This window comes from Oncorhynchus kisutch, linkage group LG7 (assembly GCF_002021735.2).
Source record: "Oncorhynchus kisutch isolate 150728-3 linkage group LG7, Okis_V2, whole genome shotgun sequence".
Taxonomy (NCBI): domain Eukaryota; kingdom Metazoa; phylum Chordata; class Actinopteri; order Salmoniformes; family Salmonidae; genus Oncorhynchus; species Oncorhynchus kisutch.
In genome coordinates, this window is record NC_034180.2 from 6,153,021 (window position 1) to 6,179,462 (window position 26,442).

General features: G+C 42.3%; 1 protein-coding gene across 2 annotated transcripts; it reads right to left on the reverse strand.

Moving 5' to 3' along the window:
• Positions 1-2,284: 2,284 nt before the first annotated feature.
• Positions 2,285-25,869, reverse strand: LOC116374612 (neurotrophin receptor-interacting factor homolog). 2 transcript variants are annotated; one of them, XM_031828167.1, is made up of 7 exons: positions 25,351-25,855; positions 21,696-21,826; positions 21,324-21,509; positions 14,595-14,735; positions 14,107-14,218; positions 6,325-7,288; positions 2,285-2,598 (listed from the first exon to the last, which is right to left on the reverse strand). In XM_031828167.1, exons 1-6 carry the CDS (start codon positions 25,643-25,645, stop codon positions 6,333-6,335), a joined length of 1,821 nt encoding a protein of 606 aa, XP_031684027.1. In that variant the 5' UTR covers positions 25,646-25,855; the 3' UTR covers positions 2,285-2,598; positions 6,325-6,332. The 2 variants fall into 2 exon arrangements, with proteins under 2 accessions (XP_031684027.1, XP_031684028.1); XM_031828168.1 differs by lacking the exon at positions 2,285-2,598 and having other exon boundaries at positions 4,836-7,288; positions 25,351-25,869.
• Positions 25,870-26,442: the final 573 nt, after the last annotated feature.

A 26,442-nucleotide genomic window follows, 5' to 3' on the forward strand; every position in this document is an offset into this window, starting at 1 on the left:
TGTTTAACTTGAGTCAAATGTTTTTGGGTAGCCTTCCACAAGCTTCCCACAATATGTTGGGTGAATTTTGGCCCATTCCTCCTGACAGAGCTGGTGTAATTGAGTCAGGTTTGTAGGCATCGTTGCTCGCACACGCCGTTTCAGTTCTGCCCACAAATGTTCTATAGGATTGAGGGGTCAGGGCTTTGATGGCTACTCCAATACCTTGACTTTGTTGTCCTTAAGCCATTTTGCCACAACTTTGGAAGTATGCTTGGGGTCATTGTCCATTTGGAAGACCCATTTGCGACCATGCTTTAAGTTCCTGACTGATGTCTTGAGATGTTGCTTCAATATATCCACATAATTTTTCTGCCTCATGATGCTATCTATTTTGTGAAGTGCAGTAGTCCCTCCTGCAGCAAAACACCCCCACAACATGATGCTGCCACCCCCGTGCTTCACTGTTGAGATGGTGTTCTTCAGCTTGCAAGCCTCCCCCTTTTTCCTCCAAACATAATGATGGTCATTATGGCCAAACAGTTCTATTTTTGTTTCATCAGACCAGAGGACATTTCTACAAAAAGTATGATCTTTGTCCCCATGTGCAGTTGCAAACTAGTCTGCCTTTTTTATAGCGGTTTTGGAGCAGTGGCTTCTTCCTTGCTGAGCGGCCTTTCAGGTTATGTCGACATAGGACTCGTTTTACTATGGATATAGATACTTTTGTACCGGTTTCCACCAGCATCTTCACAAGGTCCTTGCTGTTGTTCTGGGATTGATTTGCACTTTTCACACCAAAGTACATTCATCTCTAGGAGACAGAACGTGTCTCCTTCCTGAGCGGTATGACAGCTGAGTGGTCCCATGGTGTTTATACTTGCATACTATTGTTTGTACAGGTGAATGTGGTACCTTCAGCCATTTGGAAATTGCTCCCAGAGATAAACCAGACTTGTAGAGGTCTACAATTTCTTTCTGCGGTCTTGGGTTATTTCTTTTGATTTTCCCATGATGTCAAGCAAAGAGGCACTGTGTTTGAAGGTAGGCCTTGAAATACATCCACAGGTACACCTCCAATTGACTCAAATGATGTCAATTAGCCTATCAGAAGCTTCTAAAGCCATGACATCATTTTCTGGAATTTGCCAAGCTGTTTAAAGGCACAGTCAACTTAGTGTATGTAAACCTCTGACCCACTGGAATTGTGATACAGCGAATTATAAGTGAAATAATCTGTCTGTAAACAATTGTTGGAAAAATTACTTGTGTCATGCACAAAGTAGATGTCCTAACCGACTTGCCAAAACTATAGTTTGTTAACAAGAAATTTGTGGAATGGTTGAAAAATGAGTTTTAATGACTCCAACCTAAGTGTAAACTTCCGACTTAAACTGTATAAAGGTCCAACATTTGACAATGCATGTCAGAGCAAAAACCAAGCCATGAGGTCGAAGGAATTGTCCATACAGCCCCGAGGAATGTGTCGAGGCACAGATCTGGGGAAGGGTACAAAAACATTTCTTGAAGCTTTGAAGATCCCCAAGAACACTGTGACCTCCATCATTCATAAATAGAAGAAGTTTGGAATCACCAAGACTCTTTATAGAGCTGGCCGCCCGGCCTACTGAGCAATCGGAGGAGAAGGCCTTGGGTCAGAGAGGTAACCAAAAACCCGATTGTCACTCTGACAGAGCTCCAGAATTCCTCTGTAGAGATGGGAGAACCTTCCAGAAGGACAACCATCTCTACACCACTCCACCAATCAGGCCTTTATGGTAAAGTGGCCAGATGGAAGCCACTCCTTAGTGAAAGGAAAATGACAGCTAGGGATGTTGCGGTGACAGTTTTACCGCCACACCGGTCAAGTTATGAAGGCCATCAAATTATATCGTGACTGTTGAGTCACGGTAATTAAGCTTCTCCATGTTCTGATGCTGCTGCTGGTTAGTAGCCTACCAAACTTGCTAATTGCCTGGTACTCCGCACTCTATGGTCCCTCTAATCCCTCTGACATCAATACAAATGTAATCAATCAATCAAATTTATTTATGAAGCACATTTTATATCAGCGGATGTCACAAACTGCTAATCAGAAACCCAGCCTAAAACCATAAACAGCAAGCAATGCAGATGTAGAAGCACGGTGGCTAGGAAAACCCCCCTAGAAAGGCAGAAAACTAGGGAGAAACCTAGAGAGGAACCAGGCTCTGAGGGTTGACTAGTCCTCTTCTGGCTGTGCCAGGTGGAGATTATAAGAGAACATGGCCATTAAGGCCAGAGTGTTCTTCAAGATGTTCAAATGTTCAAGATGACCAGCAGGGTCAAATAATAATCACAGTGGTTGTAGAGGGTGCAACAACAACAGGTCAGGAGTAGATGTCAGTTATGTTTTCATATCGGCGCGTTCTGAGGTTGAGACAGCAGGTGCGGTAAAGAGAGGGAGAGAGTCGAAAATAGCAGGTCCGGGACAAGGTAGCACGTCCGGTGAACAGGTCAGGGTTCCCTAGCCACGGGCAGAACAGTTGAAACAGGAGCAGCAGCACGACCAGGTGGACTGGGGACAGTCAGGAGTCATCAGGCCAAGTATTCCTAAGGCATGATCATAGGGCTCAGGACCTTCGGGAGGGGAGAGAAAGAGGGAGAGAGAGAATTAGAGGGAGCATACTTAAATTCATACAGGACACAAGATAAGTTAGGAGAATTACGGCAGATATAAAAGACTGACCCTAGCCCCCCGGCACAAAGACTATTGCAGAATAGATACTGGAGACTGAGACAAGGGTGGGTCGGAGGACACTGTGGCCCGGTCCGACAATACCCTTGGACAGGGCCAATCAGGCAGGACATAACCCCACCCACTTTGCCAAAGCACTTCCCCCACACCACTAGAGGGATATCAACAGACCACCAACTTACTACCCTGAGACTTGGCTGAGTATAACCCATGAAGATCTCCTCCACTGCACGAGCCCGAGGGTGCGCAATCAAACACTTCATGATTCATATATTATCACTGGTGAATGATGCCCAGCATAAGAAACAATGCCTTTTTTCCCGACTTTTTAAAAATCCTATTCACACACCTCATCTAGCCTAGCCCATAGGCCTACAGTATATGTTTTTTATTTTACTTAACCAGGTAGGCCAGTTGAGAACAAGTTCTCAACTGCGACCTGGCCAAGATAAAGCAAAGCAGTGCGACAAAAACAACAACACAGAGTTACACATGGGATAAACAAACGTACAGTCAATAACACAATAGAAAAATATATGTGCAAATGAGGTAAGATTAGGAAGGTAAGGCAATAAATAGGCCATAGTGGCGAAATAATTACAATTTAGCATTAACACTGGAGGGATAGATGTGCAGATGATGATGTGCCAGTAGAGATACTGGGGTGCAAAAGAGCAAAAAAACTAAAAACAATATGGGGATGAGGTAGTTGCATGGGCTATTTTCAGATGGACTGTGTACAGGTGCAGTGATCAGTAAGCTGCTCTGACAGCTGATGCTTAAAGTTAGTGAGGGAGATATAAGTCTCTAGCTTCAGTGATTTTTGCAATTTGTTCCAGTCATTGGCAGCAGAGAAATGGAAGGAAAGGCAGCCAAAGGAGGTGTTGGCTTTGGGGGTGACCAGTGAAATATAACTGTTGGAGCATATGCTACGGGTGACCAGTGACCGGGGCTTTACCTAGAAAATACTTATAGATGACCTGGAGCCAGTGGGTTTGGCGACGAATATGTAGCAAGGGCCAGCCAACGAAAGCATACAGGTCGCAGGCCGAGCATACAGGTCGCCCAGCTTTTCAAGGACATCCCTGACAGCCAAACCTTCCCCTAACCCAGACAACACTGGGCCAAATGTGTGCCACCCCATAGGTCTCCCGGTCACGGCCGGCTGCGACAGAGCCCGGACTCAAACCAGGATCTCTAGTGGCACATCTAGCACTGTGATGCAGTGCCTTAGACCACTGCACGGGAGGCCCTAGGCCTTTATGTTTTGATAAGGTTTGTATTACAACTGAAGCGGCCAAATAACTTCTTAAAATTAAGCACATTAATTCACTTTACAAGGGGTGTAGCGCCTAACTGGCATACATAAGCAGCGTGTGAGTTTCAAGTTTGGGAAAGAATTTTCACCATAAAAATGCACCTTTATAATAAAAGCATTACATACATAATTGCATTATGGTCACTTTTGATAATGGTGTTTTCCGCTAATGGAACATTTGCGCTTGTAGCCTCCTACCATGTGCGCATTGCTGCACGTATAATGTGAAGAAATAACCTAACCTAGTTTATCAACATTTTAAGCTAAATGTTCTGATCTGTTGCGTAAGCCACATCGTGTTGATAGTGGTTGTATTATTTTGGAATCTATCGCATTCCACAACTGTCCCAGACTGTTAGGAATATTTATTTCCCACAGAGTAGAATAGGTCGACTTTTGTACTATGGGGGATAGTAGACTGACATACGCAAGAGCTTTTGCTGTTTGTTAGGGCTACTCATCTTGCTGGCGAAAAGTAAATGTGGGCAGCTCTTCCAATATATTCAATATGCACCTCGCAGTTGCATCCCTGATGTGTCGATCTTCACTTGTAGCCTGTGAGAAAGATCTGATCATGTGATGGTGAAACATGAGAGTGGTGATTCGGAGCACACAGCACTCAGGGAGAAGGGCATAATGGCCAAAGGATGCAAAAGGCATGGAATTTTTTAGGTGCATTACGGCCACACAAAGGGGAAGCCGCCCTTAAAATTCTATGCATTATCAAGTGCTTATCAAAAAACAAAGCAGAGCTCATGCCTTTCAAGTTACTTTTTTAAAATCATCATTAGAGTCACATCATGCAGCCTTACAATTTATTACAAATCAAAACATATAGCCCAACATTTGCAGGACGACTAAAGTTACATTAATAACTCAAAATTAAGCATATAGGACTACCTATTTCTTTGTTAAGTGCTCAACACAGAATAACTGCATGTGCGCACCCCCTCAAATCATTGAGAAAATATCCTTAATTTTTTTCAGCTTTGTTCAATTGTATTCTTAATACTATAAAATAATGCCACGGTATTCTAAGCAAATCTTGTCTGATAAATGAAATAGTGTAGCCCACACCCAATTGGCATAGCCAGATCAGGACCTAACATAAGGACAACTCCGTGTATGCTATTCTGTTCTTGTGAAATAGACTACATTTTCTTCATATCATGCTTCTTTAGACCTGTCTAAAATAAATATATTTATTGTGAAGGTGTAGGCTTTATTACATGGATTTATTATGCTTTTTAAAATGTAGATGTTCCTAAGGTCTGCATCATTGGCTTGTAGGCTATGTGTGGAAGCCAGGAGATGCTAAACGTGTCTATGTTAATTAACGGTCAATTACCGTGAGACAGAGAGTTATTTGCTTGACAATCACCAGCTGACGAAAATTGGTGACCGCCACAGCCCTAATGACAGCCTACTTGGAGTTTGCCAAAAGGCACCTGAAGGACTCTCAGACCACGAGAAATAAGATTCTCTGGTCTGATGAAACCAAGATGTAACTATTTAGCCTGAATGCCAAGCATCATGTCTGGAGGAAACCTGCCACCATCCCTACAGTGAAGCATGGTGGTGGCAGCATCATGCTGTGAGGATGTTTTTCAGCGAGCAGGGACTGGGAGACTAATCAGAATTGAGGGAAAGATGTACGGAGCAAAGTACAGAGAGAACCTTGATGAAAACCTGCTCCAGAGCGCTCAGGACCTCCAACTGAGGCAAATGTTCAACTTCCAACAAATACTTTTGTAAATGTGATATTTCAGTTAAGAAATATTTTATGAAATGTGCTAAAATTTCAAAAAACCTGTTTTTGCATTGTGTGTAGATTGATGAGGGGAAAAAAACAATTGAATCCATTTTTAGAATAAGATTATAATTTAACAAAATGTGGAAAAAGTCAAGGGGTTTGAATACTTTCCGAATGCACTGTATGAATACTAATCAGGATACAGTATATTAGTGTTTTATGTTTCATAAATGTTTTACAAATGTTAGAATTCTTCTTACACTTTGACATTAAAGAGTATTTTGTGTAGATTGTTAACATAAAAAGTACAATTAAATCCATTTTAATCCCACTTTGTAACATAACACAATGTGAAAAAAGTAAATGGGTGTGAATACTTTCTGAAGGCACTGTACAAGTCTAGATGAAAATCTGAAATCTATTACTCTTGTTATTCCAAATGCATTTGTGGATCTTTTCTGCTGACAACAAAACATGCATTTGTCTTTAATGCATGGTCTGATCTAAACATCAGAAGCTATCGAGTGGAATAGTTACTTTCTATGTTATAGATGGGAATGGTTTTTCTGCTGGTGTATCCTGAGGTAGCTCCTGTCTGAGAACCTCTTCCCACAGTTAGTGCAGGCGAACGGCCTCTCTCCCGTATGGACCTTCAAATGCCTCTTCAGATGGTGCTGGTGGGAGAACCTCTTCTCACAGTGGGGGCAGGTGTAGGGTTTCTCCCCTGTGTGGACCCTCTGGTGCCTCTTCAGGGTGAACGAGTGTGAGAAACTTGCTCGGCATAGGTGACAACCGAAAGGTTTCTCCCCTGTGTGCATCCTCTGGTGGATCTCCAGCTGTTTGCGGAAATTGAAGGCTTTCCCACAAAATGAACATGGGAAGCGCTTCTCTTTGCCACCGGATCTGATGATAGTGTCACCACTACTGTCATTTGTCAATGGGCATATGTAGCCATTTAGTGTTGAGGCACTGGCATTGTCTGAGGTCTGGTTTAACATAAGGAGAGTGTGAGGAGGATGAAGGCCAGGGAGTGTCTGTGTTTTTGCAGGGTCCATGTTCCAGTTGATAGATCCTATAGAAGGCAGGCTGAAGGCTGCACCTTTTAGGGGGTTAACCTGAGGCGCCATCAGTCTCTCTGAATCACAACTATAGGAGCAGGACGGAGCATCGCTAGCCGAGTCTGTGTCTGTTCTCTCCCGCTGCATACGGACACGCCCCCGTCCTTGCAGACCAAATCTACCCCTCTCCCTGGTCTCAGACAGTCTGTCGTCATAGAGACTAAGTTCAGCTGTTGCTTTGTGTTCGAATGTCTGTTTCTGGTTAACAGTGTTGTTCCCAAGTCCAGAGTTGAAGACGCTGTCCCATCCACTGACCTCCACCATGTCGCCTCTGGTTCTGCCCTGCTCAATGATGTTGTCCCCTGGGCCCTTGGCTACACCAGTCTGGGTCTGGGAATTCAAAAGGGCTGCCCAGTCCCCTCTGTTAGCCTCCAGCCAATCACCTGCAGGGAGAGGTTAGAAAATAGACTTTTACAAACATGGTTGTTTTATTTCTCAATTACCTGGTTAAATTCATACATTATTAGGGATTCATAACCCTTTCCTTATTACACATTTTGTTGTTACAGCCTGAATTCAAAATGGTTTAAAAATAAATAAAAAATCTCACCCATCCACACACAATATCGCATAATGACAAAGTGAAAACATGTTTAAAAAATGTTTTAGCAGATTTATTGAAAATGAAATACAGAAACAGCTCATTTATATAATTATTAACCCCCGAGTCAATACTTTGTAGAAGCACCTTTGGCAGCGATTACGGCTGTGAGTCTTTCTGGGTAAGTCTCTTGTTAAGAGTTTTCCACACCTTGGATTGTGCAACATATTTGCAAAATTCCTCAAGCTCTATCAAATTGGTTGTTGATCATTGCTAGACAACCATTTTCAAGTATTGCCATCGATTTTAAAGTACGCTGAAGTCAAAACTAACTCGGCCACTTAGGAACATTCACTGTCTTCTTGGTAAGAAAATCCAGTGTAGATTTAGCCTGTTTTAGGTCATTGTCCTGCTGAAAGGCAAATTAATCTCCCATTGTCTGATGGAAAGCAGACTAAACCAGGTTTCCTCTAGGGTTTTGCCTGGGCTAAGCTCCATTATGTTTATTTTTTATCCCGAAACACTACAGTCCTTAACGATAACCCATGCCCATAACATGATGCAGCCATCATTATGCTTAAAAATATGGAGAATGGTACTCAGTAATGTGTTGTATTGGATTTGCCCCAAACATAACACTTTGTATACAGGACAAAAAGTTAATTGCCTTGCCAATTGTTTTGCAGTATTACTTCAGTAACTTGTTGCACATAGGATGCATGTTTTGGAATATTTTATTCTGTACAGACTTCCTTCTTTTCACTCAGGTTAGTATTGTGGAGTAACTACAATGTTGTTGATCCATCCTCAGGTTTCTTTCCTCTCCGCAACTTTGTAGTGACTGGTGTAATTAATAACTTCCGCATGCTCAAAGGAATATTCAATGACTACTTCTTTGCGAGGCATTGGAAAACCTCCCTGGTTGAATCTGTGTTTGAAATTCACTTCTCGACGGAGGGTTACAGATAATTCTGTGTGTGGGGTACATAGATGAGGTAGTCAGTAAAAAAATCATGTTAAACACTATTGTTGCACACAGAGTTAGTCAATGCAACTTATGTGACATGTTAAGCAAATGTTTACTCCTGAACTTATTTAGGCTTGGCATAACAAAGGGGTTGAATACTTATTGACTCAAGACATTTCAGCTTTTCATTTTTTATTCATTTGTAAACATTTTGAAAAACAATCTCACTATGACATTATGGGGTATTGTGTGTAGGCCAGTGACACAAAAAAAGAAATTCAGGCAACAAAACGTGGAAAAGGTCAAGGGGTGTGAATCAAGGGAGGCTCCTCAGAGGAGGAAGGGGAGGACCGACCTCCTCAGTGAATTTCATAAAAATAAAGTTCCTTATTAGATGAAACTATACTAAATATATTAATAAAATAAAATGTTATTTGTCACATGTGCTGTATACAACAGGTAGACCTTACAGTGAAATGCTTACTTACAAGCCCTTAGCCAACAATGCAGTTTTAAGAAAATACTCCAAAAAAGTAAGATCAAAATAACAAATAATTCAAGAGCAGCAGTAAAATAACAATAGTGGGGCTATATACAGGGTGTACTGGTACAGAGTCAATGTGCGGGGGGGGCCCCTCCGATGTCGAGGTAATTGAGGTAATATGTACATGTAGGTAGAGTTAAAGTGACTATGCATAGATAATAACAGAGAGAGTAGCAGCAGCGGGGGGGCCCCCCCCCGCACATGGAGTCTTATGGCTTAGGGGTAGAAGCTGTTTAGAACCCTATTGGACATAGACTTGGCGCTCTGGTACCGCTTGCTATGCGGTAGCAGAGAGAACAGTCTATGACTAGGGTGACTAGAGTCTTTGACAATTTGTGGGGCCTTCCTCTGACACCGCCTGGTATAAAAGTCCTGGATGGCAGGAAGCTTGACCCCGGTGATGTACTGGGCCGTACGCACTACCCTCTGTAGTGCCTTGTGGTCGGAGGCCGAGCAGTTGCCATACCAGGCTGTGATGCAACCCGTCAGGATGCTCTCGATGGTGCAGCTGTAAAACATTTTGAGGATCTGAGGACACATGCCAAATCTTTCCAGTCTCCTGATTGTCTTGGTGTGCTTGGACAATGTTAGTTTGTTGGTGATGTGGACGCCAAGGAACTTGAAGCTCTCAACCTGCGCCACTACGGCCCCGTCGATGAGAATGGGGGCGTGCTTGGTCCTCGTTTTTCCTGTAGTCCACAATCATCTCCTTTGTCTTGATCACATTGAGGGAGAGGTTGTTGTCCTGGCACCACGCGGTCAGGTCTCTGACCTCCTCCCTATAGGCTGTCTCATCGCTGTCGGTGATCAGGCCTACCACTGTTGTGTCATCGGCAAACTTAATGATGGTGTTGGAGTCGTGCCTGGCCGTGCAGTCATGAGTGAACAGGGAGTTTTTTTAATTTACATTTTTTATTTTACTAGGCAAGTCAGTTAAGAACAAATTCCTATTTTCAATGACGGCCTAGGAACAGTGGGTTAACTGCCTGTTCAGGGGCAGAACGACAGATTTTGTACCTTGTCAGCTCGGGGATTTTAACTTGCAACCTTTCGGTTACTAGTCCAATGCTCTAACCACTAGGCTACCCTACCGCAGGGGGGGACTGAGCTCGCACCCCTGAGGGGCCCCAGTGTTGAGGATCAGTGTGGCGGATGTGTTTTTACCTACCCTTACCACCTGGGGGTGGCCCATCAGGAAGTCCAGGATTCAAGTACAGAGGGAGGTGTTTAGTCCTAGGGTCTATAGCTTAGTGGTGAGCTTTGTGGGCACTATGGTGTTGAATTCTGAGCTGTAGTCAATGAATAGCATTCTCACATAGGTGTTCCTTTTGTCCAGGTGGGAAAGGGCAGCATGGAGTGCAATAGAGATTGCATCATCTATGGATCTGTTGGGGCGGTATGCAAATTGGAGTGGGTCTAGGGTTTCTGGGATAATGGTGTTGATGTAAGTCATGACCAGAATTTCAAAGCATTTCATGGCTACAGACGTAAGTACTAAGGGTCGGTAGTCATTTAAACAGGTTACCTTAGTGTTCTCGGGCACAGGGACTATGGTGGTCTGCTTGAAACATGTTGGTAATACAGACTCAGACAGGGAGAGGTTGAAAATGTCAGTGAAGACACTTGCCAGTGGGTCAGCACATGCTCGGAGTAAGGTCCTGGTAATCCGTCTGGCCCCGCAGCCTTGTGTATATTGACCTGTTTAAAGGTATTACTCACATCGGCTGCGGAGAGCGTGATCACACAGTCGTCTGGAACATCTGATGCTCTCGTGCATGTTTCAGTGTTACTTGCCTCGAAGCGAGCATAGAAGTTACTTAGCTAGTCTGGCAGGCTCGTGTAACTGGGCAGCTCTCGTCTGTTCCCTTTGTAGGCTGTAGGCTGTAATAGTTTGCAAGACCTGCCACATCCGACCAGTGTCAGAGCCGGTGTAGTACGATTCGATCTTAGTCCTGTATTGACGGTTCGTCGGAAGGCATAGCGGGATTTCTTATAAGCTTCCGGGTTAGTCCGCAGCTCTACCCTGTAGCTCAGTGCAAATGTTGTCTGTAATCCATGGCTTCTGGTTGGGGTATGTACACTAACCTTCAAAAATGTGTTGTTTTTGAAAGAAAAGCACATTTTATGTCCATTAAAATAACATTGTATTGATAAGAAATAGTGTTAAACACTTTTCAGCTGTGCTAACATAATTACAAAAGGGTTTTCTAATGATCAATTAGCCTTTTATATTGATAAACTTGGATTAGCTAACACAACGTGCCATTGGAACACAGGACTGATGGTTGCTGATAATGGGCCTCTGTACGCCTATGTACAGTTGAAGTCGGAACTCCGTTTTTCACAATTCCTGACATTTAATCCAAGTAACAATTCCCTGTCTTAGGTCAGTTAGGATCACCACTTTATTTTAAAAATGTGAAATGTCAGAATAATAGTAGAGAGAATGATTTATTTCAGATTTGATTTCTTTCATCACATTCCCAGTGGGTCAGAAGTTTATATACACTCAATTAGTATTTGGTAGCATTGCCTTTAAATTGTTTAATTTGGGTCAAATGTTTTGGGTAGCCTTCTACAATCTTCCCACAATAAGTTGGGTGAATTTTGGCCCATTCCTCCTGACAGAGCTGGTGTAACTGAGTCAGGTTTTGTAGGCCTCCTTGCGCGCACACACTTTCAGTTCTGCCCACACATTTTCTATAGGATTGAGGTCAGGGCTTTGTGATGGACACTCCAATACCTTGACTTTGTTGTCCTTAAGCCATTTTGTCACAACTTTGGAAGTATGCTTGGGGTCATTGTCCATTTGGAAGACCCATTTGGGGCCAAGCTTTAACTTCCTGACTGATGTCTTGAGATGTTGCTTCAATATATCCTCATGATACCATCTATTTTGTGAAGTGCACCAAGCCCTCCTGCAGCAAAGCACCCCCACAACATCATGCTGCCATCCCCGTGCTTCATGGTTGGGATGGTGTTCTTTGGCTTGCAAGGCTCCCCCTTTTTCCTCCAAACATAACAATGGTCATTATGGCCAAACAGTTCTATTTTTGTTTTATCAGACCAGAGGACATTTCTCCAAAAAGTACGATCTTTGTCCCCATGTGCAGTTTCAAACCATAGTCTGGCTTTTTTATGGCGGTTTTGGAGCAGTGGCTTCTTCCTTGCTGAGCGGCCTTTCAGGTTATGTCGATATAGGACTCGTTTTACTGTGGATATAGATACTTTTGTACCTGTTTCCTCCAACATCTTCACAAGGTCCTTTGCTGTTGTTCTGGGATTTGCACTTTTCGCAAATCTCTCGGAGACAAAACCCGTCTCCTTCCTGAGCGGTATGACGGCTCTCCTTCCTGAGTGGTATGACGGCTGCGTGGTCCCATAATGTTTATACTTGCGTACTATTGTTTGTACAGATGAACGTGGTACCTTCAGGCATTTGGAAATTGGCCTTGAAATACATCGACAGGTACACCTCCAATTGACTCAAATTATGTCAATTAGCTTGTCAGAAGCTTCTAAAGCCATGACATCATTTTCTGGAATTTCCCAAGCTGTTTAAAGGCACAGTCAACTTAGTGTATGTAAACATCTGACCCACTGGAATTGTGATACAGTGAACTATAAGTGAAATAATCTGTCTGTAAACAGTTGTTGAAAAAAGTACTTGTGTCATGCACAAAGGAGATGTACTAACCAACTTGCCAAAACTATAGTTTGTTAACAAGACATTTGTGGAGTGGTTGAAAAACTAGTTTTAATGACTCCAACCTAAGTGTATGTAAACTTCCCTTTAACTGTAGATATTCCATTTAAAAAAATCTGCCGTTTCCAGCAACAATAGTAATTTACAACATTAACAATGTCTACACTGTATTTCTGATAAAAATGTATGTCATTTTAATGGACAAAAAAAATTGCTCTTCTTTCAAAAACAAGGACATTTCTAAGTGACCCCAAACTTTTGAACGGTGTATATATTTATTGTAACATAGCACATCTAACACTGGAGCACTTCCAAGTCAAGGTTTTATGAATTTATTACCACCGGTGTAAATACTAAACCGCTTGCTGAAAACGAATGTTTGTTGCTGATTTATTAATGCTAGTAGCTATATATGTTGACTATGACGTTAGGTGACAACGATGTAGGCTGTGTGTAGCGGTTAACAGTTATGGAATGAAGGTTTGGCCTGGAATTTTTTTTGTTGCCTGTATTGTGCACTGACGTCCAGGAGGAGAGCGCATAGATGCGAGAACGAATTATACAATGAGCAAATTATCATTATTTTTGTATGTGGCTGCTATGAAAGTCAACTGTGTTTGTGGTGATCAGGAGTGTATTCATTCAGCTGATTCTGTTGAAAAATATTTCTTAAAACGGAAGCAAACGGAACAAAACAGGGATAAACATACCTACATTTGTCCAATAGAAACTCTCATTTGCAACTGTTGGACTAATGACTACACCCTAGATCAGCTAGATGCAGGCAAGACTGTGCAAGGCGGTATTGAATGTGTTAACTGTCTGGATTACTCTCATTTTTCTCTTGACCTTTTGTAGCAACCTCATGATGAGTATAGGGAAAATTTGTGTATCGTGTAGTATCCTAAACCTGTCGATTGTTACATTGAGCTGGACAAATAAAATACGAATGACAGTCATTCAATATGCTGTAATAGAAAAGGCCATGCTCATAAAAAAAAAAATCCTCCCTCATCTTAAATGGCACCGACCGCCACTGGTGTGAATACCTACCGAAGGCACTGTATCTACCTCAACACTCCAGTATCGGTGCACATGGTACATTTGGTACTGGCACTGACCCTGTATATAGCTTCCTCTCTTATTTCTCCTTTTCAATAGATTTTTTATTAGTTATACTATTTGATATTGAATACTGTACTTCTGGGTTGGGCTTTCAAGTTAAGAATTTCACTGTATTTGTTGTGCATGCGACAAATAAAACTTGAAACTTCTGAAGGTAAACATAACTTATTTTGATTAGATTTTTAGAATGAAGCAAAAACAAGAGCCAGGAGTATCACTCTTCCCATTGAAGATATATTACTGTATGGAGGCTATATGTATTACTTTTCCCATTGAAGATCTATTACTGTATGTAGACTATATGTATTTCTCCCTTACCTTGCTCCCCCATCTTTATTCCACTCAGCAGGTCAATGCTCTCTGGTTCATCTTCTATTGTCTCCTCTTTGACCAGCAGCAGATCAGGCTTCCCATCCTCCATGTCTACTGACTGTAAGAGATACAGAGTGAGAGGGTGTTGGATCAAGACATCTGATATCAGCACCCTGCTATGGAGCATCTTCTGATTGGCCAATGAGGGATTGCTATGTAGTGTAAATGTAATGCTATTACACTCTTTAATTGGTTGATAATTGAAAGGAATGGCCCCACACTTAAGATAAAATTAATCAAGACCTGGGCCCGTATCCACAGAGTCTCAGAATAGAATTGCTGACCGAGGATCAGGTCCCCCACCTGTCTATGAAGTCTTATTCAGTATGATCGAAAAGGCTAATCTGATCCTAGATCAGCACTCATACTCTGAGGCTTTGAGGATATGGGCCCTGACCTAATACCATACAGACAGTAGTTCACAGTGGGCTCACCTCAGTGAGACTGTGTGTGGTCCTGTGCTGCTCAGCTGGTTCCTCTGTGGGTTCAGGAGGAGGTGTAGTCTGGTTGTCCTCCCCCTCAGGGTTCCCCAGACCCTCGTCCTTCACCAGCAGCACCTCTGGACCCCCCTCCTCCTGAAAGAGAGGTGATACAGATTACACAGACATACACTTCCTCAGGTACATACACACAAATAAACACACTTTCAAAATGGAGTCTTTACCCATCCCCAATATGTTTGAGTCCTATACTGTAGTTACAGAATGACTTCATTGTTGTTAAACCCATCATGGTGGACATAAATATGATGTTGTGGGTAAGAATTAGTCAGCTATGATAAGTCAAAAGTCAGACAAAACTAACTCACCTATTTTGACATTCAGTAGGTGTTTGTGTGGGTATATTGGTAATAAAGCACTGTTGGGTTTATGCCAAATATGGTGAGATCAGATGTGATGTATACTAAAGAGAATCAATGAAAGTGTTAGAATGAAAAGTCCCATTTTGTGTTTATTAAACAAGTTTTAAATACATATTGCAAGATTGTTATAACATTGTTAATGCATCAAATGGTTGTTTTATGCAACAGAATAGGGGGTTCTTAGAACACGTTCATCTGTGTGTTCTACTGAGGATGGGCCTCTGGGAGATTTAACACTGACAGATGATTTCCGATGTTTTTGGGTGATACTGCATTCCAGTGCATGAGTTAATGTTTCTGTACTGGGGTACCAGGGGGAGATGGCTCCAGTATGGAGCTGGGGTCCAGACTCTGGTTTCTACACAATGAGATCAGTCTTTACAGCAGATACTGTTTGCTGTGAATTATTAGTATCTTTCATACGAATCCTAACCTTGTGACCCATTCTATACATCTTTGATTTGTCATGAACATCCAGGAGGATGGACTTCACTATAAAATGCTGTGGCTTAGTCCTGCTGGTTGGGCTCTCAAAGAATCACGGGGGCTCGTTGAGAAGCTCCATTACTGCTGTTATTAAATAACAAAGTTTACTTGTTTTGAAGAAATTTAAAAGTCTCTCCTTTTGATGACAATAAGTCCACGACATACACCATATGAAAATCACACACATCAACAAAAAATCTGCATGAATTTGATCAACTGCATTCATTTTCTCATTAAAGGTGTCTTGGGAAAGAAATAAAGTAATTGAATGAAATAGGCATGTGAACATATAGCCTACACAGTACAAACACAATATGTAACAGACATTTTAGGATTATATACACTGAACAAAAATATTAATGCAACATGCAGCAGTTCATATACAGTGGCAAGAAAAAGTATGTGAACCCTTTAGAATTACCTGGATTTCTGCATAAATTGGTCATAAAATGTAAATCACAACAATAGACAAAGATAATGTGCTTAATCTAATAACACACACACCCTTTTTTGTCTATATTGAATACATAATTTACACATTTACAGTGTAGTTTGAGAAAAGTATGTGAACCCCTATGCTAATGACTTCTCCAAAAGCTAATTGGAGTCAGGAGTCAGCTAACCTAGAGTCCAAACAATGAGATGAGATTGGAGATGTTGTTTAGAGCTGCCTTGCCCTATAAAAAAATACTCACAAAATTTGAGGTTGCTATTCACAAGAAGCATTGCCTGATGTGAACCATGCCTCAAACAAAAGAGATCTGACAAGACCTAAGATTAAGAATTGTTAACTTGCATGAAGCTGGAAAGGGTTACAAAAGTATCTCTAAAAGCATTGATGTTCATCAGTCCACAGTAAGACAAATTGTTTATAAATGGAGAAAGTTCAGCAATGTTGCTACTCTCTCTAGGAGTGGCCTTATGGGAAAGAATACTGCAAGAGCACAGTGTAGAATGCTCAATGAGGTTAAGAATATTTCTAGAGTGTCAGCTAAAGTCTTCCAGAAATCTCTGGAACATGTTAACATCTCTGCTGACGAGTTTACGATACGTAAAACACTAAACAAGAATTGTGTTCATGGGAGGACACCACGGAAGAAGCCGCTGCTGTCCAAAAAAAACATTGCTGCACCTCTGAAGTTTGCAAAAGTGCACCTGGATGTTCCACAGCGGTACTGGCAAAATATTCTGTGGACAGATGAAACTACAGTTGGGTTCTTTGCAAGGAACACAACACACTATGTGTGGAGAAAAAAAAGGTACAGCACACCAACATCAAAAACTTATTCCAACTGTAAAGTATGGTGGAGGAAGCATCATGGTTTGGGGCTGCTTTGCTGCCTCAGTACTTGGACAGCTTGCTATCAGAAGGAAAATATGAATTCCCAAGTTTATCAATATATTTTGCAGGAGAATGTAAGGCTGTCTGCCAATTGAAGCTCAACAGAAGTTGGGTGATGCAACAGGACAACAACCCTAAACTAAATCAACAACAAAATGGCTTCAACAGAAGAAAAAAAAAAAAAAAAAGAGTCTTCTGGAGTGGTCCAGTCAGATTCCTGACCTCAACCCGATTGAGATGCTGTGGCATGACATCAAGAGAGCAGTTAACACCAGACATCCCAAGAATATTGCTGAACTGAAACAAAGAATGGTCCAAAATTCCTCCTGACCATTGTGCAGGTCTGATCCGCAACTACAGAAAATGTTTGGTTGAGGTTATTGCTGCCAAAGGAGGGTCAACCAGTAATTAAATCCAAGGGTTCACATACTTTTTCCACCCTGCACTGTGAATGTCTACATGGTGTGCTCAATAAAGACATGAAAAAGTATAATTGTTTGTGTGTTATTAGTTTAAACAGACTGTGTTTGTCTATTGTTGTGACTTAGATGAGGATCAGATCAAATTTTATGACCAATTTATGCAGAAATCCAGGTAATTCCAAAGGGTTCACATACTTTTTCTTGCCACTGTAAGGAAATCAGTCAAATGAAATAAATTCATTAGGCCCTAATCTATGGATTTCACATGACTGAGAACACAGATATTCATCTGTTGGTCACAGATATCTTCAAAAAAAAGCAGAAGCGTGGATCAGAAAACCAGTCAGCATCTAGTGTGACCACCATTCGCCTCATGCAGCGCGACACATCTCCTTCGCAAAGCGTTGATCAGGCTGTTAATTGTGGCCCGTTGAATGTTGTCCCTCTCCTCTTCAATGGCTGTGCGAAGTTGCTGGATATTGTCAGGAACTGGAACACTGTCGTACACGTCGATCCAGAACATCCCAAACATGCTCATTGGCTGACATTTCTGAGTATGCAGGCCATGGAAGAACTGGGAAATGTTCAGCTTCCAGGAATTGTGTATAGATGCTTGAGACATGGGGCAGTGCATTATCATGCTGAAATATGAGACGATGGCGGCAGATGAATGGCAAGACAATGGGCCTCAGGTTCTAGTCATGCTATCTCTGTATTCAAATAGCTAAGAATAAAATGCATTTGTGTTCGTTGTCCGTAGCTTATGCTTGCCCATATCATCAGCCCACCGCCACCATGGAGCATTCTGTTCACAACGTTGACATCAGCAAACCGCTGAGGCGGCTTATGGTAGAGAAGGGAACATTCAATTCTCTGGTAACAGCTCAGGTGGACATTCCTGCAGTCAGCATGCCAATTGCACGCTCCCTCAAAGGCGGGGCATGTTTCGGAGGACGCATAACTCCACCTTCGCCTTCCGAGCCCGTTGGGGAGTTCCAGCGATGAGACAATATTGAAATTGGTGAGAAATAGGGAGGTAGAAAAACTTGGGTGACAAAACTGCACATTTTAGAGTGGCCTTTTATTGTGCCCAGTACAAGGTGCACCTGTGTAATGATCATGCTGTTTAATCAGTTTCTTGAAATGCCACACCTGTCAGGTGGATGGACTATCTTGTCAGAGGAGAAACTCATTAACAGGAATGTAAACAAATTAGTACACATAATTTGAGAGAAATAACCTTTTTGTTCTGTGATCTTTTATTTCAGCTCATGAAACATGGGACCAACACTTCACATTTATGTTTTTTGTTCATTGTATATAATGCTTATAAACGTGCATTCGGAAACTATTGAGACCACTTGACTTTATCCACATTTTGTTATGTTATAGCCTTATTTTAAAATAGATTAAATAATTATTTTTCCTCATCATTTTCCTCAATTGACATAAAATAACCCATAATGACAAAGCGAAAACAGGTTTTTAGAAATGTTTGCAAATTCAGACCCTTTGCTATGAGACTCGAAATTGAGCTCAGGTGCATCCTGTTTCCATTGATCATCATTTCTACAACTTGGAGTTCACCTGTGGTAAATTCAATTGATTGGACATGATTTGGAAAGGCACACACCTGTCTATATAAAGGTCCCACAGTCGACAGTGCATGTTAGCGCAAAAACCAAGCCATGAGGTCGAAGGAATTGTCCGTAGAGCTCTGAGACATGTCCCTAAGAAAACAGTGGCCTCCATCATTCTTAAATGGAGGAAGTTTGGAACATCCAAGACTCTTCCTAGAGCTGGCCGCCCAGCGAAACTGGCCAGGGAGGTGACCAAAAAAAAAAATTGATTGTCACTCTGACAGAGCTCCAGAGTTCCTCTGTGGAGATGGGAGAACCTTCCAGAAGGACAACCATCTCTGCAGCACTTCACCAATCAGGCTTTTAGGGTAGAGTGGCCAGACTGAAGCCAATCCTCAGTAAAAGGCACGACAGCCCACTTTGAGTTTGCCAAAAGGCACCGAAAAACTCTCAGACCATGAGAAACAAGATTCACTGGTCTGACAAAACCAAGATTGAACTCTTCGGCCTGAATGCCAAGCATCACGTCTGGAGGAAACCTGGCACCATCCCTACGGTGAAGCACGGTGGTGGCAGCATATGTTTTTCAGCGTCAGGGACTGGGAGACTAGTCAGGATCGAGGGACAGATGAACAGAGCAAAGTACAGAGAGATTCTTGATGAAAACCTGCTCCAGAGCGCTCAGGACCTCAGACTGGGGTGAAGGTTCACCTTCCAACGGGTCAATGACCCTAAGCACACAGCCAAGAGTGACTTCGGGGCAAGTCTCTGAATGTCCTTGAGTGGCCCAGCCAGAGCCCGAACTTGAACCCGATCTAACATCTCTGGAGAGACCTGAAAATTGCTGTGCAGCGACACTCCCCATCCAACCTGACAGAGCTTGAGAGGATCTGCAGAGAAGAATGGGAGAATCTCCCCAAATACAGGTATGCCAAGCTTGTAGCGTCATACCCAAGAAGACTCAAGGATGTAATTGAGGCCAAAGGTGCTTCAACAAAGTGCTGAGTAAAGGGTCTGAATACTTACGTAAACATCATACTTCAGTTATTTTTTTTATAAATTTGCAAAAATAAAAAAATAAAACTTTTTGATTTGTCATTATGGGGTATTGTCTGTAGGTTGATGAAGAAAATATATAAAATCAATATTAGAATAAGGATGTAAAGTAACAAAATGTTGAAAAATACTTCCTGAATGCTTTGTACCACACAATGTCTGGGTGCAATATTTACACAGGAATATTCAACACTGAAATCAGTTACATTCGTTACTTCAAATGCATCTGCTGACTACAATGTACATTAATCTGTCTTTAATGCAGGGTTAGATCTAAGTGTCAGAAGCTATTGAGTGGAATGGTTTCTTTATTATAAAATGGAATGTTTTTTCTGCTGGTGTATCCTGAGGCATCTCCTCTCTGAGAACCTCTTCCCGCAGTGAGGACAGGCAAATGGCCTTTCTCCCGTGTGGACCTTCAGGTGCATCTTTAGGTTGCCAGCCTGGGCGAAGCGCATGTGACACTGGGTACAGCTGAAGGGTTTCTCCCCTGTGTGGACCCTCTGGTGCCTCTTCAGGTCACCCGTCCGGGCGAAGTGCATGTGACACTGGACACAGCTGAAGGGTTTCTCCCCTGTGTGGACCCTCTGGTGCCTCTTCAGGTTGCCAGCCTCAGCAAAGTGCATATGACACTGGGTACAGCTGAAGGGTTTCACCCCTATGTGGACCCTCTGATGGATCTCTACCTTCTGGGGGCAATTGAAGCCTTCATTACAGAACCGCTTCTCTTTACTATTGCCTGATGTTGCTCCCCCTCCCCGAGCCTTGGCCCTTTGATCCTTTGAGTTCAATACCTGATCGAAAAAGTCCCGGCTCTGTGAATCGGAAGGCCCCATCGACGTGGACACTGGGTTGAGATCCCTGAGCGTGTGTAAAGGGGAATGGGAAGCAACATTTGGATTAGTCTCTAAGCTTTCTCTGTAATCTAAGAAATCTCTGCCTTGTGAGTGTCCTACTACTAAGTGAGTCTCATCTACATTCCATGTCAGAGGAGCTTCGCCCTTCACAGTCCTCTCATCTATGACTATAACCTCCCCTTTCTTATCCAGGCACCCTTCAGAGTATACGCTACTACTGTACTGTTTCCAGTCCCCTCTAGACAGATCAGTCTGTGTCTCTAAACCCAAGGGCATGTTGACAGGGTCCATCTCTGTTGTGTAAGAACAAGACGGATCATTGCCAGTCTCCAACACGTCACCTGAGTCCCCATGGGAATGAACCGTCCTCAGGCTCGGGTTACCGTAAAGTAAATACTCTGAGCCAGGAGCAGGAGCAGGAGGACAGCCCAGTGGTCCCAACTCCAGTCTCTCTGGGTCTGACATTTGGTCAGGTCCTGTGTGTAAGAACCTTTGTGTTACAGCTAAAGTCTCTGTGTCTTTCTCTGACTTCAGGACGGCATTCGGCGTTCCACTGACCTCCGTGATGCTGCATTGGGCCCTAGGATGGGGCGCGGAGGCGAAGTCCTCCGTGGCTACAGGGGGCGCCACTCCAACCGCTCCAATCTGAATGGCTCTGCTGTGTCGTGGGTCCTCCTCTCCTTCAGTCCTCTCCTGTTTGACCAGAGACGATCCTCCAGGACTAGCAGCCTCTGCATCTGCAGACTGACACAAGAAGAGAGGAGGTTATTATTGGTACATGAGTTGAATTGGATAACAATGTCATAGAGAAGTCTCACAAGCGCCCCTATGGCAGATAAATAAGGATGTCCATTTAAGCAAGTGTATAGCTGAGGGGAGTCTTTCTGAAATAAACGGGACACATTTGATGTACTGTCATGTTACACAAACCTCTATCAGGATAACATGCTGGTTTGAGGTTCCACTCCCCTCATCTATAGCTATGGGTTGGTCATCTCTCCATGTTTTGTGTCCCGTTGGTTTCACAAAGCTCCTGTGGCCTCCAGTGAGATGTCCTTCACCTAAGAGAGTTATTGGGGGAAAACGGGTGGTTAAATTAGGTACGGTCAATGCTCAACACTATATTGTACACTAATGACACTGTCTACAATTGGCAAAGCTGTAAGCAGGGCTGGACTACCACATCTGGGGCCCAGGGGCATCTACAGTGGGGTCCGAAATTATTGACACCCTTAATAATAAAAATGAACAAAAATGACTGTATAAAATGAACCCTTAAAATACTGAACTTTATTGTATGCTCCAAAAAAAGAGGGAATTATAATAATACAATTGCCCTGAGAAATCGATTTTGTTTAACAAGTAATAAATACAATTCTCAAAAAGGGTAGGGGTCCAAATTATTGACACTACTGTTTTCAATACCTCACCTTATGAGGATAATGGCAGGGAGCCTTTTCCTAATGTTTTTTGAGTTGGAGAACACATTGAAAAGGATGTAAAGCCTTGTTCACACTGAAGGCCTTGACGCTCAAATCAGTCATTTTCTGACATGGCTACGCTAGTTGTCATAACAACGGCAGGTGTGTGCACAGTTGTGTAGGCTGATTGGTGGTGGTGCACCTGCTTCCTATCACTCAGAAGTTATGTAGCAAGCTAAGGTGACAACAATGCCTGCTATGAACGCTTTTAAAGATCCAACTTTCAAAATGAGTCCTTTTTGGCTAGTCACAGCAGTCAACTAGCTGGCTGGGAAGCCATTTAGCTTTCTAGCATATTCACTCATTTGTTTGTAAACGATGAACAAGCTAGTTAGCTACCACATAATCTTGTCAAAACTGTCAGCAGAGTAGCTAGCAAGCAACAAGATATGCCAAATAAGTCTTAAAAACCACTCGAGGGCAAATAAATCAGATTTGACTGTTCAGACAAGTCGCATGGCCAGGAATCAGATTTGTATGGCTTGAAATATCTGATTCGATGTGCTTTTTGGCTGTCAGAATGTAGGTAAAAGATCAGATTCAAATCAGATACGCAAGGGGAAAAAATGTAGTCACTTCAAACTGCCAATGTGAACAAGGCTATAGACCATTCCTCCATACAGAATCCTTCCAGATTATTGATACCTTTCGTCTGCGCTTATGGACTACTTCCACTGGTCCTTGGGCCATAACATCAAACATCAAAATAGGGCCATAACATCAAACATCAAAATAGAGCCATAACATCAAAGACCCACCACCATATATTACAGTAGGTATGGGGTTATTTTCTGCTCATGCATCCTCATTTCAACACCAAGCCCACCACTGGTGTGCGTGGCCAAAGGGCTCTATTTTAATGTCATCCAAAAAAGGAAAACACCTAGGTTTGCTAAACAGCATTGTCACTTGGATTAGAAGCAGTGCTTTAGTCAGATGACATGACCATCAGTGGTGGTGAAAATAATATACACCCTCCCCCCCCAAAAAAGTCGTACAATATAGTTCAGTATTTGAATAATATATTTTACAGTCATTTTTTCTCATCTTTATCAAAGGTGTCAATAATATCGGACCCCACTGTACCTCCAGGGCAAATGTGCAGTTTTATAGATAATCTCATGCTATTTTACACATTTAGCTCATTTCGCCATGAGGAAGAGAGAAAAATGTACCGTTTTATAGCTAATCTCATGATATTGTACACATTTTGCCATGAGGCTGAGAGAAACTTGAGTTTTTAACCGAATTACCTGCAATTCTACACATTTGCTAGTTTATGACCTGATCGTACTCTATCTGGGGGGGCCTGACCTCCAGGTGACCCACAACCAACCCACAACCACCTCCTCCAAGACTGCTGCTCTGGGCATGTGGCAGCAGTGTATAGGAGGGAGGTTCCTAGGTGTGAGAAGTGTGCAGAACGGCATGAGACAAAGGAATGTATAGCATTAGGGAAAGTAGTGGTATGTGTTAATTGTAGGGGTGCCCATGGGACTGGGGATGAGAAATATCCCGTTCGAGAGACTCAGGCTGAGGTTTCCAGGGTTAGAGTAGTGCAGAAGTTGTCATATGCTGAGGCAAGTGAAAAAAGTAGAGGAAGATGGGTCAAGGTGGATGGATCCTGATAGGAGTGGTGTGAGTAGTAGATTTGCACCAATACAGAGGGATAGGCCAACAAGTGATATATGTTTCAGTAAGACTAGATTTTTAGCATTTATGGTCATCAACTGTCCTGCAGGGATGAAAACTGCAGAGAGATATTTGGGTGTGCGAGACTTCACATGGGGCGGCAGGGTAGCCTAGTGGTTAGAGCGTTGGACTAGTAACCGGAAGGTTGCAAGTTCAAATCCCCGAGCTGACAAGGTACAAATCTGCCATTCTGCCCCTGAACAGGCAGTTAACCCACTGTTCCTAGGCCGTCATTGAAAATAAGAATTTGTTCTTAACGGACTTGCCTAGTAAAATAAAAAAACATCAAAAGAGTTACAGGTTGTTGGCCTGAGGTAGCACTAAATAGTGGTGATCTTTTTTTCTTCTTTTGTGTATTGTTAGATGGTAGGGTATTTATTTATTTATTTAAGCAAAAGTATAAGGGTGTTGTACTTCAGTCTAGTAGGTGGCGGTAATGCAACATTTATTGGATGCCAACTGCCGTTAAACCTCATCGAAGGACTGCTGCTCAGAAGAAATCCCTTTAGTTTGCAGAGTACAACTCACAACGTTCAAGTTTCCCAAACAAAATTTGAGGCAACATTAGTCATGCGGTGTTGCATTATTCTTTTTAATTTTTTTTTTTTAAAGATTTGCTGTTCACTTGCGCTATATGAGATGGGAGTTCCATGCAATCCTGGCTCTGTATAATACTATACATTTCCTTGAATTTGTTCTGGACCTGGGGACTGTGAAAATACCCCTGGTGACATGTCTGGTGGGTTAAGTGTGTGTGTCAGTGTTATGTGTAAGTTGACAATGAAAACAATTAGGAATTTTCAACAAATTGTTTCTGATAAAAACGAGAAGCAATGTAGTCGGTCTCTCCTCAACTTTTAGCCAAGAAAGACTGGCATACATAGTATTGAAATTAGCCCTCTGACTACAGTGAAGACCAAAACGTGCTGCTCTGTTCTTGGCCAGCTGCATGTTAAGGGAACCTTGCCCACAACTGGTGCTTTCATATGCTATCTGGGGGAGCCCGACCTCCCCCAGCAAAATATTGGTGGGGGGCCCCGGGAGGTTAAGACACATGCAATGCGTGCCGTTTGGTAATATAGCCCTGGATGTAATGTAACACTTATAATAAATTCTTGACATTTATTGATTTTGTTCCATCCATCACATTATTTTAATTGAGCATAACAATAGTAAATATAGTAAATCAAAAATCTGGTTTGAATAGTCTTTGTGCAATAAGTATTTCTTTTTAATTAACCTGCCAGGTAAAAAAGGTAACATGGGGGAAAAAAATGCGCGATAGGGGAAGTATGGCATACTATCCAAAAACTGACCAAGACCAAACTCTGGGTAAGACATCGGAGCACATGCGCAGAGGGGAACGGGACAACAGGCCCCGCAGCCTCGGTCTTCTGCAAAGTGGAGCCTACCTCTTGTCATTCCTCTGTATCGGTCGAGGATCTTGACACTACTGGGACGACTGGCGAAGACGCGCTCTCGCGTTGTCCTCTCGGCGCGCTCCCGTGCCACCTTCAGTTCAATTAGCTGTAGTTTCCTCCGCAATGCCCTGTTTTCTTTCTGGCTTTGAGTTATTTCCAAACGAAACACTGCATAGTCGTCGTCTACGAGTTTACAGATCTCTGCAACGGCCGCATTCGCTAGTACCTCCATGACGGAGGCTATTTGAGTGTGAAAAATCATAACGTTTGAGTTACAGGTAGCCATTGTTAGCTAACGTTAGCAGCTAACTATCATGAACTATATCACCTATATCAACCAAGTACTGTCTTCAACGCAAATTAAACACTACCAGGGATACATAAATTATGCTGTGCAGTTAAATTAATCCTATTTTGAGTTCCAGGGTGTTAATAAATGTCTAAATAACAAAAAACCGCTAACGTGGAAATTGTTCTTGATCAATGTTCACTTCCGTTTGCTACTTCTTCGTGTAGTTTTCCGGCCGGGTAGACGCTTTGTTGCGTATTGCTGCTGTTCACTGTTCGGAAAGTGCATTGCACATTTGTTCACAAAAAAAGGGAAACATCATCTGATATTTTGGTTAAAAGACTGAAGTCACACATTGTTTTGTGAAATTTAGTAATATACCACGTTACTTCTTACTAATACAATTGTATTAGAAACATTACAAAGTATGGTCATCTGTAAAAAAAAAAAATATTGTATGTAATTATGGCCCAAAAATAATTTGACTGATAAAAAAAATCTGAGTGTCTGGTAGATTTTTTCCTGTACCTGCCAGTGGCTGGTGGACCAAAAAGTTTATTTTAGGCCTTGATGTTAGCTGATTAAGATTGTCATAGAACAAAACGTTTAAGATCTAAGCCAGTGGTTTGTATCCAAATACCCATACTACATCCTAAATAGAAAGACTGATTGAGTATGTGATTTTTGTTTTGTTTTATAGTATGTGAAAATGTTGTACGCTTTAAATGCCTGGATGTCATAGTCATTTCGGCTTCTCATGTAGTATGAATGAATTGTAAACTTTTTGGACATTT